The 19811-nt window shown below is 50.6% G+C and overlaps 1 protein-coding gene across 2 annotated transcripts; it reads left to right on the top strand.

Moving 5' to 3' along the window:
• Window positions 1-41: 41 nt before the first annotated feature.
• HES4 (hes family bHLH transcription factor 4) lies at window positions 42-2319 on the top strand. 2 transcript variants are annotated; one of them, XM_069874633.1, is made up of 4 exons: window positions 42-302; window positions 396-491; window positions 575-662; window positions 1359-2319. In XM_069874633.1, exons 1-4 carry the CDS (start codon window positions 120-122, stop codon window positions 1928-1930), a joined length of 939 nt encoding a protein of 312 aa, XP_069730734.1. In that variant the 5' UTR covers window positions 42-119; the 3' UTR covers window positions 1931-2319. The 2 variants fall into 2 exon arrangements, with proteins under 2 accessions (XP_069730734.1, XP_069730735.1); XM_069874634.1 differs by having other exon boundaries at window positions 42-230.
• The last annotated feature ends 17492 nt before the right edge of the window (window positions 2320-19811 follow it).

Here is a 19811-nt window from a genome sequence, read left to right on the forward strand (position 1 = left end):
TATAAAAGCGCGGGGGGCGCCGAGCCGCCGGCAGTGCCGGTCCCGCCGCGCCGCCGGACGCGCCCTCCCGCTGCAGCAGCCGCCTCACCGCTCCCACCGTTATCAGCGTCCTCATCATCATGCCCGCCGACACGGGCATGGAGAAACCCACCGCCTCCCCCATCGCCGGGGCGCCGGCCAGCGCCAGCCACACGCCGGATAAGCCGCGGAGCGCCAGCGAGCACCGGAAGGTAAATGGAGGGTGCCGGTCGGGGAGCAGCAGCGGCGGCGCTGGATGGCGGCGAGCCCGCGGCCGTGCTGAGGTCGGTGTTCGGGGCTCCGAGGGATCCCGGGAGAGAGCGAGGGTCTCGGTGGGTGAAGAGAGGGTCTCAATGGGTTCTTGCTCTTCCCCGCAGTCCTCCAAGCCCATCATGGAGAAGCGGCGCCGCGCGCGCATCAATGAGAGCCTGGGGCAACTCAAGACGCTCATCCTGGATGCGCTTAAGAAGGATGTGAGTCGGGGGCCGGGGGGGGACGGGCAGCGGGGGGACGGCTGGCAGCGGGCAGCTCTAACGGGGCCGTGCTCCTCCTGCAGAGCTCCCGGCACTCCAAGCTGGAGAAGGCGGACATCCTGGAGATGACAGTCAAGCACCTGCGGAACCTGCAGCGGGCGCAGATGACAGGTAAGAGCCACCTTCCCTGCCCGGGGGGGCTCTGGATCACGGGGGTGGGGACCGAGGACTGGGAAATGGGGGCTCTGAACCAGAGGGGTGGGAAACGGGGACTGGGAAGTGGGGGCTCTGGACTGGAGGGATGGGGACTGGGGGCTCTGGACCAGAGGGATGGGAAACGGGGACTGGGAAATGGGGGCTCTGGACTGGAGGGATGGGGACTGGGGGCTCTGGACCAGAGGGATGGGAAATGGGGACTGGGAAGCAGGGGCTCCGGACCAGAGGGATAGGGACCAGGGACTGGGAAATGAGGGCTCTGGACCAGAGGGATAGGGACCGGGGACTGGGAAACAGCAACTCTGGACCAGAGGGCTATGAACCAGGGGCTGGGAACAGGGAACTGAGGGCTCAGGACTAGAAAATAGGGTCTCTAGACCAGAGGGATGGGGACCGGGGGCTGGGAACGTGGAACTGGGGGCTCAGGACTGGGAAACCGCGTCTGTGGAGCAGAGGGATTGGGACTGGGGGCTCTGGACCTGGTGACTATGAAACTGCTGCAGACCTGGAGTCTGCAGATCAGGGATGGGGAAATGGGGGCTCTGGACCATAGTATGGGAACTGGGAAACGGGGACTCTGCACTGGAGACTGGTAAACAGGGAAACAGGCTCCTGACCTGCATCTCACTTTCTGCCCTCCTCACCTTCTAGCTGCTCTGAGTGCCGACCCCACTGTCCTTGGCAAGTACCGGGCTGGATTCAATGAGTGCATGAACGAGGTGACGCGGTTCCTGTCCACCTGCGAGGGAGTCAACACCGACGTCCGTACCCGTCTCCTCAGTCACCTCTCAGCTTGCCTGGGTCAGATCGTGGCCATGAACTACCCGCCGCCGCCCCCGCCGTCCGGCCAGCCCGCACATCTGTCCCAGCAGCCTCTGCACGTCCAGCTGCCGCCCGCAGCAGCCGGAGCGGTGCCCGTGCCCTGCAAACTGAACCCCGCTGAAGCCCTGTCCCCAAAAGTCTATGGGGGCTTCCAACTCGTCCCGGCTACCGACGGCCAGTTTGCTTTCCTCATCCCGAACCCAGCCTTCCCTCCCAGTTCTGGACCAGTTATTCCCCTCTATGCCAACTCCAACGTCCCCGTGTCCTCGGGGAACACGGCCAGCACCCCATCAGCATCCCCCGTGCAGGGGTTGACATCATTTGGGGGCAGCATTGTTCCAGCATCCCAGGCGGGAAGCCCCATCGGAGAGCGAAGTGAATCCGTCTGGAGGCCTTGGTGACTTATCTAAAGCGATTCCACCCCCCAAAACCAACTCATCTGTTGGCTCCGTTGTATGGAGCCCTGTTATGTTTGGGTTTTTTTAAGCAGATTTAAACAGAAAGGAAAAAAAGGACCTCGCTATGAACCTGCTATTTATTATTTTCAAAGGTTGGGATCTCGACTTGTATTTTTACTCCTTAAAATTTCTTTATTTGAGATACTTTTTTAAAAAAAAATAAATAAATGAGAAATAGTTTTGTAACAAATATTCAAAAGTTTAATGCCAAAGTTGTTTGTATCCCGTTGGTCTGTGTGTGTGTGCGTGCCTGTGTTGAAGACTTCCAAAAAGAGGAAAAAAAAATGCAGATGTTTAAATAAATAAACTCTTTGAAATAGATTTAAATTCTACTTTTCCCCCCTTCCTTTCATTTTGTTGGGTGAGAGTGAGCAGGGACAAGCTCATCCTGCATGTGCAAAAAGTAGGAGTGAACTTTATGGTCTTAAATGAGGAAGAAATTGCTGCGAAAAGTAGCTTTTGGGGGGAAGGTGATGGAGTTGAGGGGGGGTCTGGCAGAGTTAAATGTCTCCTGAGGGCTTTGCAAGTGTTGTGGTCCCACTTGGATGAAACTGATGGCTAAAAATCTGCTCCTGGAACCTGAGGAAACTGCGTGGTACTTGCTCCCAGAGCTCCTGGGATAACTTTGCTTTTATGGTTTCCCTCCTTCCCACCTTGCTCAGGGCTCGAATGTGGGGGTGGTGAGCGCAAAAGTTACTATCTCGCCTACAAAAGAGGCAAGAGAGTCTGTCCCTATTGTGAGGAGGGTAATTAGAAGGTATAAAGGGTCTCATCGAGTATGCAGCGGGCTCTTTGGGAAGTTGGGAACCCTATTGAAACGCCTGGGAACTCGGAGCTGAGGGTTAATGTGTGTCTTTTTTTTTTTTCTCACCACTCTCATTGACAGGGCCAGATAGACTCTGATACTCAATGCTGTTGTAAATTCAATTGCCTGGCCTCACAATGCCTACCTCATAAAAGAGAATAACTCGGGTTTGTGGCTTTTTTTTTTTTTTTTCTTTCCAGTAAGCAAGAGAACTGAGGAAAAGACAGTTTTGCCACCCATTCTGACTCACCCCCAGTACTTGAATCCTGGCCAAGTGGAAGCAATTGCAGCCTCGCACACACAGAATTAACCACTTCCAATTGTCACCAATTAATAAGGCCGTGGTGTGGAGAAAGACCATTAGGAGTGAATGTGCGGTATGGGAAGGAAACCTTTGTGTGCTTTGCTCCAAATTTATGAGGTGGGGCTATCGTGTAATCTTGGAGAGCAAAGCCAAGAGATGACATGTGTGCGTGCCAAAGCCACGTCCAGAGGCATGACCCGTCTTGGCTTCCTCCATCCTCAAGGCTGTGGGATCCCCGTAGGCAAAGCTCTTTCTCCTTCCCTTGCTCCTCCCTGAAGTTTCGGGATGGTAGGATGGGTCCTGGTGGGACCCAACTAATACCACGAGCCTGGGGGTTTTATAGGCTGGAAATGCTATTTCATCTTCCAAGGTCTAGTTCCATCAGCAAGCAGGTTGTAGCTTCATGAGAACAAGGCGTTGTGTGTTGGGGGGTCTATAAAGCAGATTATCCACCTTCTTTACACCTTCATGAGATTCCAGCCGAGGTTAGATAGGGGAGCGCAGGCTGCTTGGAGCCTGGTACCGATCCAGTCCAGCAATTCCTCTGCACCAAAGCGTGGGCAATCGATTACTGCTGAAAGTCCTCGGAACTAGGTATCCATTTGAATCAGGAGGTTCCCAGGAGGTTTCGTTATGCAATCACAGACATAAAATCATGTTACAGCAATTCCCTTCCATCCCCCACAGCCAGTTACTACCCCTCCTCTTCTGTCTGAAGAAGGCTTGGAAAAGCAGATGAAAGCCTGCCTGTCGCCTGCCTGTAACTATATACCTCCCCAGGGCAGCACCACATCTCTGGGCTTGTCCCTCACCGCTCACCCCCCTCCAGATCGCCCCTAAATTCAGCAAATTTCTTTTATTGACGAGGCACCCAGGCCAAAAGCCAGACCACCAAGCACTACGCTGCTGAGTCCAGCACAGAAAAAACAAAACAAAACCCAACTCTCTTTTCTGAGTGGGTTTTGAGTGATTGCAGCGGTGCAAACATGACACATGCCGTGGTGCTCCTGTGGGATGCTCGTCTCCCAGCGCGAGAGGCACTGTCACTGCTCTGCTTCTCAAGTGAGACCCTGAGATGCAAGCATGTAAGGGTACCGCTGTCATTTCACATAAAATATGAAGCTGGCAGAGTCCCAGCAGTCAGCACCCTTATTTTACATCCAGCATTGCCACCCGCTATCCTTTTTGGACCTTGGGCAAGTCCTAGATTGCCTTGCGTCTAGGAAGCTGGACGTGAGGTGCATAGCACCAACAAATTTGTGTTCCAGAAGCTCAAAATCCTTCTGCAGCAAGGGATGTTGTTGCTCTTGACTCCAGAAGACGTTCAGCTCAGGTTCGGTCGCCGCGGTTGTACCCACACCCTGTCCTTCCACAACTGCTCTCCTGGCTCTGCCATCCAATTCCTCTGCATCTGGGGGGCTTTTTATACAGGTACTTTTCCAGATTGTGCTGAATTTGGTCTTATCCCTTTAAAGGTGCAGTAAAAGAGCAAAGCGTGCCGCTGCTGGAAGGTGAAAGTCCAAAGGGATGGACACAGCGCCAAAGCGATAATGGTTAGGCTGAGCGCAGGCAGCCAGAAGTCCATGGGTGGAATGGCCTGATCTGGGTGTGGTGGAGCAAGGCAAGGTGGGAGGGAGACAGCACTGAAATCCAGCTAGCCGGGATGCTTTCTTCATCTGAACTTAGCCTCAATAGCTCTACCTTGTTCCAAGGGGAAAAAATACAAGGATAGCCATTAACTAGCCATTTCCAGGGCCAGCGCAAGGCTGACCAGAGCAGGGGATTTAGTTGCAGCTGCAAAAGCCGATGAAAGGTTTAGCAGTAGCTCAGCTGTGCCTCCACAGCTCTGCAGCCCCAACAGGCATCCCCTGAGATGCCGTTTGGTGCAAGGAAAGAGAGTCTCCCGCAAGGCCCCAGGCAAGAAGCAAAGTCCCTTCCAGCTTCTGGGCTGCCCCAGTTCACCAGCTGGCAGAGAACCACCTGGGAGAAGCACCCGAGGCTCAGGCTGAAGTGGTTTTCCCTTCCCATCTCCTGCCCTGGTGCTTGTGTTTCTCCTCACTGCTTTCCCAGAGAGGAAATTTCCTGGGGTTATCCTCCTCCCTGCCTCGCGCAGCTGTTTCCTCGCTCTCCGCCTCCAGCTACATCTCCTCCTCTGCTGCTGCTCCGCTTCTCCCTTTCCTCACCCGGGAGGGAGTGATGCAGCTCGTCTCTATCACAGCTCAGGAGAAGCTGCAGGGCTGGGAGCTGCCCACCCTTCCCTTTCCACGTGGGGACTTTGTCCCCCATCCCCTCCCTTCGCATCCCCTCGTCCTTTCGGGTCGTGCATCCCAAAGACCCTCCGAGGCCACGGAGCGGCTCAATGGATGCAGCAGCCAGATTTACTCAGGCTGTTAAGTTGATTAATTGAAATGAAGTCCCTCCAGAGAATCGGCGTGTTCTTTGAGGTCAGGGTCACAACACTGAGACGCTTAATCAGATCTTTCCATTTAGCCCCTCTTAGGCAGGCTGGAATGCAGCTTCTTTCAAAGCGAGGCCGTTGGCGCCAAATTTCTGCTCTGCTATCTTGCCTCTTCCATTACATTTAACCAGCACATCCATCATTATGAAATAAAACCCTACAAATCTAGCCCAGGTGATCTTGCCGCAACCAATGCCGGTAGGTAAAAGGAAAAACACCAACCCAACAACTCAGTCCACGCTGGATATTGCTGTTGTTTTAAAAAGAGACGCAGAACAGCGCGGAAAGGGTAACTGTCACTCTTAAGTCAGTCCTGTCAGAGGAAGGGGGCAGATGTTTCGGTGTGGATAACAAATTCCTTTATCTGACTGCAGCATTTCTCTGGGGAAGGTGGAGGAGGTTATTATAAGGTTACCCTGAACTATTGTTCAAGAAAGGGGTTTTCATTGCAATTCAAGAGCCCATCATATTACCCAGAGATAAATCACTCCTGCATGACTATGGAGCAGCTCTTACGCAACGGACAAGCTGGATCCCACATGCATTAAAAGCGCTGAAAGCTTGTCCTTTGTATAACTGCTCGGCCAGAAGTTAGCAGAGCCAATTAGCACGTACTCTTCGTTGGGCCTCTTCTGTTCCCCCTGCAGCCCCAGTAAGCAGAGGGATGTTTCTTACATCTGAATGCATCGATTGAAGGCGATGTAATTGTTCCTCTTTCTTAATTCTATCAAACAACGAGGGGCCAATGTCTCCGTTTCACTATGCAGCAAGATGTTTATGATTTCACTGGATTAGAAGCGCAATATACGTGCATCACATCTCTAGGCAGAGCTGCATGAGCAATTCCCTGGAGCCTTTGCTTCTCCAGGCTGAACAACCCCAACTCTCTCAGCCTGGCCTCATACAGGAGGTGCTCCAGCCCTTGGATCATCTCTGGATTCACTCCAACAGATCCATGTCCTTCCTGTGCTGAGGACCACGGAACTGAAATTCCATCTTCTCGCTTCTTCATCCCTTGTCCCTTCACCTAGGATGCACAGGGACTGGAAGATACGAGAGGAGACCCTGAGGAACCCAGCGTAGCCTTCCTCACATCATAGATGGCATCAGTGCAGGACCACGTGGCGTGCCTGGAGCAGGGAAGGATGGAGGTTCTAGGAGAAATGGAAGGGGATGCAAAATGACCCCATCCTGACTAGATCTGGGTGGGTCACTACGGCTTGTGCTCTTGCTTTTGTGAAAAATGCAGCACATCAAAGTGGGTCAGGACTTCATGATTCACAAAGGGAAGGTGGGGCTTCTACGCAAGGGGGCAGGTTCTAAACCTAATTATATCAATCGCAAGATCAGAGTCTGACCACTCTCTTCCAACTGATGCTTCTTCATCTCCCCAGAGAAAACCTGTGCTCTAGCAGTTGCCCCTCATACTTGGTTTATCTCCTCCAGATTTGGGGGGGGAGAAGAAAATCTCTAGACATGTAAACAGCCTTACCGAGCAAACTATAAACCAAGATCTGCCTGCTTTCAGAAACAGAGTTAAATATAGCTTCTAAATGCTGCTAATTGATTTTGGATTTCTGGGGAAAGCTTTTGCCTTCACACCATCCCACCCACGCTGCTCGAGAATTCCTCACCTGCCCCTGTCGCTCCAGAAGGGATGGGGAAGCGGTAGCAGAGCCTCTGCACTCAGTATTTGTCAGCTGCTTTAGCACCCAAATGCTGTCAAAAAAAAAAAAGAAGGGGCTGCTCCTAGACCCTGAGTTAGTCCTTTGTTACACCGACGTGGATTCTCGTGCCTCCGTTCCGTCTGCCACAGTCTATTTTTATGTTTTGGCCTTGAAATCCTCCTCTTCTTTCAAAACAAGCCTGTTTACAAATATTTGCCTCTGAAATGTTCTGAACAGGGAGAAAGAAAAACTGCTCATCTCTGCATGGATGACAGATCCATCCTGAGGTGTGTGATCCATGACCTGGCGATGTGCGCTCGCAGCCCAGAAACCAGCCGTGTCCTGGGCTGCATCAGGAGTGTGACCAGCAGGGTGAGGGAGGGGATCCTGCCCCTCTGCTCTGCGCTGGTGAGACCTCACCTGAAAACCCGTGTCCCGTTCTTGAGTCCTCAGCACAGGAAGGACATGGAGCTATCCGAGCGAGTCCAGAGGAGACGACAGCGATGATCCAAGGGCTGGAGCATCACCTGTAAGAGGGCAGATTGATCCAGTGGGAGGTGTCCCTGCCCGTGGCAAGTGGTTTTGAGCTTTGAGGCTCCTTCCAACCCAACCCATTCTGTGATTTTATGATGATTCTATGATCCAGACGCTGATAGCAAAGGCAGTGACATGTGTTATTGCTGCTGCTATTTGCACATGGTATATTAACATCAGCTTAAACTCCAGTCAAGGAATGGGACCCTACTCCACTAGACACTGACACCCAAAGAAATTAGAGAGGATGTGAAAAGTGTCCAGAACCAGCAAGTATATTTTTTAGCATATTTTGCTTTGTGAACAATTTTTTCTCACTCTAAGTCATAGAATAACCATAGAATCATAGAATAACCAGGTTGGAAGACACCCACTGGATCATCGTGTCCAAACAGGAATTATCTTTCCCTCACCGCTGGCCATCAAAAGCCTCATTGCTTTCTTTGTCTAACAAGTTCGGAAAGATGAGAGCGTGGAACTGTACACAAAAGCTGTGAGATGACACAAACTGCTATTTGAGACTCGGATAGACCAAGACACATCTATTGCCTGGTTATTTTTAGCGAGGACCAAACTGCTGTGACCTGGCTGTGAGGAGGGTAAATTCAACTACCTTGGAGCAACTCAACTCGATTGGGAAGAGCAACAATCCTGGCTGGTGATCGTTTCACCTACCAATGTGACCTGTGCTGTGGACCTCACTGTCTTTCCCCCTCCTGCCAAAGCGGAATATCCTTTAATAGCAGCGTGTTTACAAGCCTTGAAGCTCCCTGGCCCCTGGCTAGTGGAGAACTGGAGCTGACTGTGCCCCTTGCACACATGTGACTGGAGGCACAAGGTCAGTCGGCTAACAGGAGACACAGCAACATCCTTTAGAAGCTTTTATCTTCTTTCCCATGGCCGTTCACTTACTACTGTTAAACTGATGTGTTAATGTAAAGCAAGGTAATGTAACTTTGCTGAAAACGGAGGAGTTTGACTCAATCCCGTGGCTATGGATCTTGCTTGTGTCCTGCAAGCAAGGACAGTGCTTAATTTAAAATACATCAGCCCAGAAAACACACAAGTAGGAAGATTAATCTCCCTATTTTCATAGTACCATAAAGTCATAGAATGGTTTGAGTTGGAAAGGACCTTAAAGATCATGTATTTCCACATTCCACTCCACCTTTATTTCTCTATTTGTGTGCTCCTGAGCTGCTGTACCCCAGTGCCATGAGGAAACCTTCCCCCTGTGTGACAGAGCATGCTGGATTCACACCCAAGCTGATAAATTTTGAGTGCAACCCCAGCCAGAGCCAGGTAACGGTGGTGGGTGTGCATCCTGCGTGAATACCTGTGGGTAGCTTTATCTTGCAGCAGTGCAGCAAGTCCGGGATGCCAGCTGTATGTTCAGTGGTTGAAACTCTCAGGTTTGCACCAGCGAAGGTTTAAATTGGATATTAGGAAAAAAATTCTTTACTGAAAGAGTGTTTAACCATTTGCAGAGGCTGCCCAGGGCAGTGGTGGGGTCCCCATCCTGGGAAGGGCTCAAAACCTGGTGCTTTGGGACATTATTTAGCAGGGGCTGAGCTGACGGTTGGACTGGATGATCTTAGTGGTCTTTCCAACCTTAATGATTCTATGGAACTCAGGCGTTGTGCTTTACTCCTTACATCCAAGCTTCCAGACTAGAGCTAGCTCATGTATTACAGACACATTCCTGCAGATTTGTTACCCCAAACCAGGATGCCACTCATCGTTGAGGTCCTTCTGGCTGCTTCGCTGAGAACCTACTAAATGGGAGCTGGATCACTCCAATAGCAGCGAGGGCACGAACCCAATTTTCCAGATGTGAATTGCTATTTGGAGTTTGTCTGGTCTATGTGCAGGTATCGGTGACATTAGCCCCATCCTAGGCGAGACACGAGCTTTATGAAAAGATACCAATCAGTGTCTGTCTTGGGATGGATAACTGTGCTTTCAGCAGTCAAACTGGCAGCTCACTTTTTTGTGTCTAATGGTTCATGTGGAGGCTACATGGTAGAAAGGGTCCAGTCTTACTGAATTACAAGATTGTGGCTTTGAAGGCAGATTCTGCTCAAGATAAATTGAGCTATTGGCAGGGTGGTTGGAACTGGATGGGCTTTGAGGTCCCTTCCAACCCAAACCATTCTATGATTCTGCGATTAAAGCGCTCACATGGAATAATATTTACAGTATTAAAAAGAAAAATAAGCTTAAAACAATTAATCTAACAAGTGGCTGTTTTTTCATATCACTTGAAACTTGAACTGCGGACGTGGACTCGTGACTTCATTCCCAAGTTCTCACTCTGATTTGCATGCAGCTATTCTCAGAGGTGAACTGCCCTGCTAACATTTATCAGACCTGAAACGTGCACCTCTTTGCGATCAGGTTGCACTGAAGGTCTGACTCCGAGTTTATCAAGATTAACTGGAGTCTTTCCATTCCACTGGGCTCTGCAGCCAGTGAACCTGTATATGAAATCAATTACTGGTAACACAAACTTTCATTCAGAACTCATCCCAACTTTCTTTTGGCTGACAGGAGTGGGTCACTCTCTACTTATCGCTTCCTTTTTCCACGCAGTCCTTTGCAAAGGAGGATTTGGGCTGGTTCTTATGGAAAATAAGAAAGCAAGAAGCCAAATGAGCTCTTTCTGAGCTTTCTCAGTCTGTGTAGAAATTATTAAGCTACCGTATGCTGGGGCTTTTCAAGGGTCTGCTCCTCTGCAATGATTTTCTTCCCATATTCTGTTTCTTTGTGAACCTGCTACCTCAAATTCCTTCAGAAGAGTTTGGATAGAAATGGATACAGCCTGTTTTTATTTGCTGACCCTCCAGGATTTGCCTGACCAAGGCCCATCAGCCTCCGCCTCCCTTCCACTGTCAACTCCTATATCTCAGCTTAACAGGGATGCAGAAGAACGCGTGTGTCTGCGAGTAGCTGAAAAATGATTTGTTCGAACCATCTCATAATGTATGGATGATGGAAGTCTCCCACTGATGACCTGTCAGGCAGCACTCCGGCACTGGGTGCAGGATGGGATGACACATTCGCAGATAACAAACTTTGCTGTCAATCACTCGTGTTGTTAGACGTGGACTTGACGTGACAGCTATGGCTAACAACAGTTTTGATTGACGTGTATACGAATTGCAGAATATGGAATGCGATTCGAAACAGGACGCATCCCCAACTGGACAGAGCCCTGGTGCATTTTAAAACCCAGGGCAAACAGCAAGTTTTAAGGTATTGTGGGCAGACCACCTTGCCATAACGCTGTACCAGCATTCACTTTGATTACCTGTTAGGGAACATTAAGCTCATTGCTTGGTGTTAGGGCTGTTTCATCCTTCTTGCTAATAGCATCCTGGTGGAAAGTCCAAGTGCTGTAGGTGGCAGGCAGGGTAGCACCAGCCCAGCGTCTCTGTAAGACATCCCTGTGCTGACACTGCAAACTGCTGCAATATGCAGGGTTCCTCATGTCACTCACTCGGTAATGAGCTGTCTCCCAGTCTCACTGCTTAGCCCCAGGACTGGCTGCTTCCTCGAAAACCCAAGCAGCCAGCAGCGGAGGGCAAGGGGACCCTTCTGCTGCCACTTTTAGTTTTTGCACGCCCTGCAAAAGTTACTGCTGCCCTCTCTGCCCTGCTTCTTTGCACCCAAACCTCTGTCAGTGAGCACACACGCAGCTGTACGGCTTGGGGTTCCCAGTTTGGAGAGCACAGAACCAAACATGCTGAGGGACATGGTTGAATGTTTGATAGGAATGGTTGGACTCGATGATCTGGTGGGTCTCTTCCAACCTGGGGACTCTATGATTCTATGAACTATCTACAGCAATAGGTGCTACTGCTTCTTTCTTCTACCTGAGCAAACACAGCTTAGAAGCTCATTGTGAAGCTTTAGTTTAAAGTAGAAGGCCAAAAAGGGTGGGCACGGGCTGCAAACTAAAGCAACTTGTGCAGTTGCAGTTGAAAGGGGGTTGTGAAGAGGAGGGAGCTGGCCTCTTCTCCCAAGTGACAGGGCACAGGACGAGAGGGAATGGCCTCAAGCTCCACCAGGGGAGGTTCAGGCTGGACATTAGGAAAAAATTTTTCACAGAAGGTCTCATTGGGCACTGGAACAGGCTAAACAGGGAGGTGGTTGAGTCGCCTTCCCTGGAGGGGTTTAAGGGACGGGTGGACGAGGTGCTAAGGGACATGGTTTAGTGATTGATGGGAATGGTTGGACTCAATGATCCGGTGGGTCTCTTCCAACCTGGTGATTCTATGATTCTATGAGTTTTGGCTGTCAACCCTCCAGTTGCTCATCCTCACTTGGTTGGCGTTTCTAAAAGTCCCACTCGGAGTGCTTCTTTGAGCACGCAGCACTGACGCCTTGCAGGGCTCGCTCCACGCGTTTCTCCGCCTGTCCTCTCTGCTGCCTTTCCTCTCCTCTCTGAACCCTCTCAGTTATTTTAGGCGAGTGACGGAATCCAGACAGGTCTGTCTCCCGGGAGGAGAGCGGAGGGCGGTGGAGCGAGGCGAAGGAGGGGAAGTCAGCTGGTGAATCAACGGCAGGCCAAGGCATGCTCGGGGACGTGGCTTCGGGGAAGTTATTCATCTTGTAATTCACCCTTGGGTTCTCCTGGCCTCATTTTCCCATCGCTGGCTCTATTATTCCAGTCATTGTGAAGGTATCCTGTCGGAGCTGTCAGGCTGGGAGTGGCCCACCTCCCCGCTGACAGAGGGCAGAAGGCATGGGAAAGTGTCAGCCTGCCAAGATTGCACGCTCGGAGCGGAGGCTGCTCGCCTCGCGCTTGGAAACTTGCCGGTGGCAGATTGTTAATGTCATTACAACATTTTACACGGGAGCAGCAGGTTTCGCCTATCGACCCGCTGCGGGCAGACGAGAGCGAGGAGAGAGGGGGGTGCCCAGGGGGAAGGGAGTGGGTGTCCGGAGAGGAAAGGCGCCACCGAGTCACCCGAGAGGCTGCAGACCTGGCGCTAGCGTGTGCCCTGCCTTCTGCTGGGTGGTTTAACAGGATCCACCCGGACCTCACATGAAGGCATCGGGGGGAGAAGCTTTAGCAACGCAGCAGGTGCCGTGCGGAAGGAGCACGGGACAGGCTGGCTGGGCTGGCTTCCCCAGCGCACCTGCATCTTGGGGAGCACTGAAATATAAACCTCAAACAGCAGAGAAGCAAAGGCACCGGGTGTCTTCAGGGTGTATGGAGTGGCTGGGTACTCTCCCCAGCCCCTTTCTGACAGGTAAATCCATCCACGTCCTGCGGGCTGTTGGGGCTGCAGGGAAACCAGGGAGCGCTCCCCACAAGGGGTGAGACAAATCCTGGCTGATGCTGAGCACCTGAGCCTCTGCAGGGGCTGCAGGAATTCAGAGGTGGCTGCTAGAACCAAATAAACCAGCACTGTACAATCCCACTGTCGTGGTGTCATGAAATACTGCACTCAGGCAGGTTCAAACCACAAGTGGGCTGAGGATTTAACACATCAAGAAGAATTAGGACAGGAAAAAACACACAGAAATGGAGTTTCTTTTTTCTCCCCTAAGCCCCATCTTTACATACTCAGAATGGATCAAGTCCCAGGGCTGGGTCTTGAGCTATGGGACTGGGTCTTGAGCTATGGGACTGGGTCTTGAGCTATGGGACTGGGTCTTGAGCTGTGGGGCCGTGAGACCCACTTCATCAGCCTCTGGCTCCTTTTTCATCAACACTCCAAACCAGTTGCCCAGTTTGGGACTGGAATCTGCAAGCTGAAGAGCACTCTGACCAGCCTGCAGAAAGGAATTGGTCCCAAAACTTTATTGGTGTCTGGCATTTCTGCAGCAGGAGGAGGGATGCAGCAGAGTCTCCATCTCTCTGTGCTAGCGGCGATTCAGTGTTTCACTTGTTTACACTGTCATATCCTCATGGCCCAGCTGAGATCAGCTGGACATGAACAGATGAAGGGGACACTCCCAGCATCGGAATACACAGAGACCGAGCAGGACATAAAGCAAGACTTAGTGCCACCCACGAAGGGAATGGAAGAAGCAGGAAAAGAGCCCGAATCTCCCAAATTCCCCCACTGAGGTCACACTCTATTTCCTGCAGGAGGAAAAAGAGGACACAGAACCACTGATGCTCCTTTCCTGTGGCAGGACACAGGGGCTACAGCTTCTCCGCCTGCTCTGGAGATGAATCGGGTTTTGAGGGCTCTCCAGCACATGCAACCACAAGCCTGCAGGTTGATGCAACGATAACCAGAGAGAAGGGATGGTGTGTGGGACCAGCATCTGGCACACAGAGCCCTTCCTCCCTCTCCTTCTCTCCCAAGCAGCTCTGGGTGCAAGAGATGTGCCTGCACCCTGCTCCAAAACCCTGGGAGCCTTCAGGGCAGCACTTTGAATGGTTAAGCAGGTGCCTTTTCTTTTCCTTTCAATGCTTAGCCTCTTAAATCAAACCTACCTCAGGTTCAGTGCAAACCGAGGAGGGAAATCCGGAGCTGCTTGGGGCAAAAGCTAATGTGTTAAGCACTGAGATATAGTCCAGATGTAGAACTCTCCAGGGCCACAATGGGTCTTTGAGCTGCTTGTTTGACACCTCTGGTTTAGACATTAAAAGTCCCACCGGGGAGGAAATCCTCCTGGCCTGAGTTATGTGCTATTTACGGATGGGGTTCTGGGCAGCCCTTGAAAGAGTTTGTAATAAAACCTGGAATAATAGTAAATTATTAGCATAGAGTAGGAAAGGGGCTTTATTTTTAAGGCAGCTGGTTTTATGGATATTTTTTTTTTCTAATGCTGGATGAAGATAAAAATCCCTTTGCCTCTGAGGAATAAGAGAATGCAGAAGAGGCAGAGAACTGTGTGAAAGCTCCAGGACCCGTTTGGAAAAGCACTCGGCAGGCAATAAAACCATGTTTCCCGAGCTAAATTGTTTGCATGTGATAGCAGAGGCTTTTCCCCTCAAGTCAGATCTGGGGCTCACATAGCAGTTGCTAGCTGGATGTTTCAGCTTCCCATTTGGAACCCTGTGAATTTTCCCTCCTCTCTGTTCCTCTCTCCATCCTAGGTTTTTCCTTCCATTGTCCACCTATGAGGTGCCCCTTTCCAGGCTGCTCTTTCCCAACTCCCTCATTCTGCCCTGCCAAATGACCTCCCCCAGATCGTTTCTCTTCATTCAGAAGCTCATCAGGAAAAAGGTTCCTTCTGCCCCTGTGTCTGTGCGGGACAAAGTGCTGCTGGGCCACCAACTACCCTGCTCCCTGCACCAGGAGCAGCCCTGGCTTGAGCTACCAGGTGAGTCCCAGGTGTGGTGTGCTGCCACCCCCACATCTCCTGCACCTTCCCCAGCTCACAGGGTCTCTCGCTCCTCCAGACATGCCATGGACGTGTCCCAGCTGCTTCTCACCCCTGTTGCTGCTGCCGGGCTGTGTGACAGAGCCCAGCACCTCCACTCACCATCCCAGCCTGGGGGCTGGGCTCTTTGCAGGAGCACTTATTAGCTCTGGTATCTGGCTGCCTGGGAGCTATGGGAAGGGGATTAAGTAGTGGCTCATGCCTTTCCCAGCTCACTTTCACCATCCCAGGAGTGAATCACAATGGATTTCATTCTTTTTGACTCTCCTGATAAGAAGGAACTGACCCTTCATTTGCACAGAAATGTGATTTTCCTAAGAGCACTGTTGCAATCTCAGGGGTCTCCACCTTCACCTGGGGATCTCACCTACAAGACAGGTGTCCAAGCCCTTGACAGTGTACAGCGATACGGAAAGCTTTCCAGCCCTTCCTGTGGTGCCTGGTGGGTGCCTGCCAGCCCCAGCACCTTCCACACTCCTAAAAAAAGGCGAGCAGACCATCCTGGATCCAAGCAGTGGCCTGACAAACGTGCTTCCCACCCATCCTTCAGGCTGGTAACACAAACCCTTCACCCTGAGGCTGCATCGCTGCGGCACAGGGGTGAACAACGCGGTTCATGCAGCAGCCACACCTTCCTCCGCCTCGCCCGCTGCCCAAAGCCAGCACGCTACGCGCTTGCCAGGAGAAGCTGGAGCCTTCATCAGCTCTTTGCCCACGTTCACATGCATTACAGACACAGCTGTCATAATTCTCCCTAACCTGAGTACTTTAAGGATGATAACACGGTGTCTGTACGGCTTTTCTCTCCCTTGATATGACTGGAAGTGGCAGGATTTCTCCTGGCCATCACTGGATGCCCTTGAGTTGTCTTCTAGACACGTTGCTTTTTTTTACCTTCCAGGGTTTTACTTTATTCTTGTCGCTCTGTTTGCTTGTTTATTCTCCTCCCTGCTTGGTGTTAGCCATTGAGACAGAACATCTGAAGCAGCTACAGGGCTCGTTCGAAGGGTGACAGAACTGAAAGGATGGGGTTTTTTTTCTATTGGGAAGAGATGCTGCTTTAGAGCAGTCATTCCCTTTATATCAAAGAGGACACGTCCAGTGAAGGCTGTGGACTTTGCTGGTGCCAAAGACTTGCAAGGGAGCGTAGTGACAGCTGCACACCCACACAGCCAAGGAGAGAGTGGAGCAAGGGGCTGAGCTGCCATCTCTTCAGTCACCCTGCTCTCCATCCCTTGTCTTCCCCAGGATATCACTGCACAGCCTCTTGAGATTTCACAAGGCCAGGCTGTGATCCTGGCTAATGGACTTAATGATTAATGACAAAAGCACACAAGACCTAAATATATTCATGAGACCAGGTTTTCTTAAGAAAAGTCTATAAGTCCCAGAGTTAAGTGCCAGAAAAGCACTACGTCCCAAAGTTATCTCCAGAGCAGCTTGGATGCATGGGTGGCCCTCAGAGACTGGTTGTCTGGCCCGCAGAGATGAAAAGAGGGAATGTGATCTGCTGAGGGATTAGTTTCCCAGGGAGAAAGGAGCTTCATGAAGGTTGTCTCAGGAGCAGTGGAAAGGAACCATGGGGAAGAAGAGCAAGGCTGAAGAGAGAAAGGGCTTTTCTGCTCATGAGCTGCACCAAAGCATCTCCAGTGCTCCTGATCACGGAGGTGAGATGCCAATGTCCCAGTAATGATCTTTCTGACCTGCTGACTCATTTGTGCTCTCACTCCAGCAGCAGGGACCTGCTCATCTTGCCCATCCAGTCCCTGCTCAGGCGTGGCTGCATTATTTGCTCAATGATTACTGAAATAAAACCATCATTAAAAGCAACTCCTTCCACCTCACCATGCAACTCCTTCCACCTCCCATTCCTGGGAGGACGTTCTCTGATGTTTGAGCTCCTGCACTTCCACACTGGTTCCTCCCAGGTCAGAGGTGTCTCCAAGGAGCAGTTGCTCTGTAGGATCGTGCTGTGTCCAAGTAAAGCTGAGACTGCGCAGACAGCAGCCCTGATGCCTGCATGCTCTAGGTTTGTACCTTGTGCTTCAATTCAGGAACAGTGCAGCTGACAGGGTGGCGTTAGGAAGAAAAAAACAGAGGAGGAAGGATGGGACTTGTACACAGAGACCTCAACTCAAAACTGCCTCCATCTCCTGTATTTTGTTAGAAATGGGAGCAAGAGAGAGCAACAAGCTCCATATAAACACAGACTGAGCCTCAAAACATGTCAGAGAGGCATTAGAGCACATCTGTGTTTTCCAGAGCTGTTACTGCATTTACTCTTGGCGCTGTACAAACGCAATATCCCGACTTGGTGAGCTTGGAGCTCACCCCCAGCTCACTGAAGCCACCAGCAGTAAGTTCAGTGGCACGCTTTGGCACTGGCATGCTTATCTTATCCCTCAGGCAGCAGGTATTTGCTGTTTGAGTGCATCCTACATCCTAGGAAATTCTGGGGAAGCAGCTTTTCAGATGATAAAACTTGTATAGGAGCTGTGACTGCATCCTAAAGACCAGCTTTCATTCACCTCCTCCAGCCCAGCCACCAGGCTCTGCAACAGTGACACCCACTTCTGCTTCAGAACAGCATGATGAGTTGGTAGGACAGCAGAAAACCCCCAAAGCAGAGAGAGAGCCCAAAACAACCCTCTGGCTGATGCTTCTCCGTGCCCTGGCACGGTGAGTGACTGGAGGGACAGATAAATCACTGGACTCGCCTGGCCGGGTGTGTGTCTGAGTCTGACGCCCATCAGTGGGAGTGACAGAGGTGATGATATCGTTCACACGCTGCCAAGCACCCGGGCAGCAGCCAAACACAAAGATTATATGGTAGGAGACACAGCCCTTCTCTCTGCCTTTGATGTAGCTTTTATTGTATTTCAAGCAGACACTGGAGAAAGGCGAGTCCAGAACTCACAGAGATTCATTTGCAGGCGTTCTGCAGAAATATTTCCATTGGAAAACCAGATAGTTCACCCTTTCTAAGCAGCAGAACCCTCTCACTTTTAGTTCTGTATGGTACAGTACCTGGAGGGGTTTAAAGGACGGGTGGATGAGATGCTGAGGGACATGGGTTAGTAATTGATGGGAATGGTTGGACTCGATGATCCGGTGGGTCTTTTCCAACGTGGTGATTCTATGATTCTATCTTGTGACATTCTACAGGGTGCAGAGAGAGGCAAAGCTCCTCTGCCAGCTCATCATGCTATGAAACATGTAGAGCCTGAGAAATTCAGCTCAGGTGTATAAAAGAGTTTACTCTGCCTCTCTGAAGCAATGAGAATTTATAGAATCATAGCATCGTTTGGTGGGAAATGACTTTTGAGATCGAGTCCAACTGTACCTGTCCACTACTAAACCAGATACCTGAGCACCTCAAAAAAAAAAGCAGGACCCGAGCATCTCAAAAAAAACATGGGATCTTGCTGGGAAAGCCTTTTGGAACACTGAAGCCCCAGAAAAAGCAAGCTAACATTTATCCTATGTTTAAAATATGTTATACTAACAAGGATTTTTCTAGGAAAGAGGGTAAATTTGGGTCACAACCACTGTTTTCTCAGAAGAGGGTAGGAAGTCTGACTGTTTACAAGCTTGGATTTGTTTTTTCCTGCAGCAGATACACACAAAGTGGTCTCATAGCCTAATCCTGCAAACATTTTTATTGGAGAGAGTACTTGCTGTAGGAATTGTCCTGCAGGATACATTAAAAGATATTTGGACTATAAAGCTTTTACGTGGATATGGAGATAGCAGTATGCATCCGAGAAAGAAAGTGCAAGGAGGAATCATTTCAAGCCCTTGCAATGTAGATATTCCTGCATTAAAGCAGCTCACAGAGAGAGCCCAGATCCAGAGACAAACCCCATTATTGTTAACAGCACTTGAGCTGATTTTCATGAGGAAAGAAATCATTTGTACTGCTCTTAGAACCGAAAACAAATATTAAAGTATTTTCCATAGCATCAATAGGTATTTAATCCCTCGAACCGGTGGTTTGGACAAAGACCACAGCAGCGTGTCTAGCAGGCTCTTTGGAGGACAGCAAATGAATTTCACAGACCACAGTTTGCCTTGCTTCATCCACAATTTCCTGTGCCCACCTTGGAGACTAAATTAGACACACTTGAAGCCCTCTCTTTAAAGGGAAGGGATTCTTCTCTGAATGGGAGCAGCCATGCAATGGGGAGCTGAGAAACGCCTGGGATTTCTGGCTTAGCCTTTGATTCCCAGGACAGCTCAGCTCTTCCTAAAGGCAACACATCAGAACATCGGTTGTATACATTCCCTATTTTCCTGTTTATCTCCCTTCTCATGATAAATGAGAGTCGCTGGGATCTCCACTACATACCCTGCCAGTGTCCTTCCCTAGGAAGGGAAGAATAACCCTGCACTCTTTCATCCTTTGAGGAAACAAAAGAAGGTTTGTGTCTTGCAGGTTGCTCTAAACCTAGCAGAAAACTCACTGTGAAGCACTGTATTTGATTCCCCAAGGTCTGTTCATGCCCATTCAGACTAGAGGGGTGCACTGACAACAGGAGTTTCCCAAATGTTTGCTCACTTTCATAGAATCACAGAATCACAGAATCACCAGGTTGGAAGAGACCCACCGGATCATCGAGTCCAACCATTCCCATCAATCACTAAACCACCTTTATGCCTCTGCCTCTCCCTGGCAGCTCTGCCTCCAACCTTCACCTGTCTCTCAC

The sequence above is a fragment of the Phaenicophaeus curvirostris genome, chromosome 22 (assembly GCF_032191515.1).
Source record: "Phaenicophaeus curvirostris isolate KB17595 chromosome 22, BPBGC_Pcur_1.0, whole genome shotgun sequence".
NCBI classification, from domain to species: domain Eukaryota; kingdom Metazoa; phylum Chordata; class Aves; order Cuculiformes; family Cuculidae; genus Phaenicophaeus; species Phaenicophaeus curvirostris.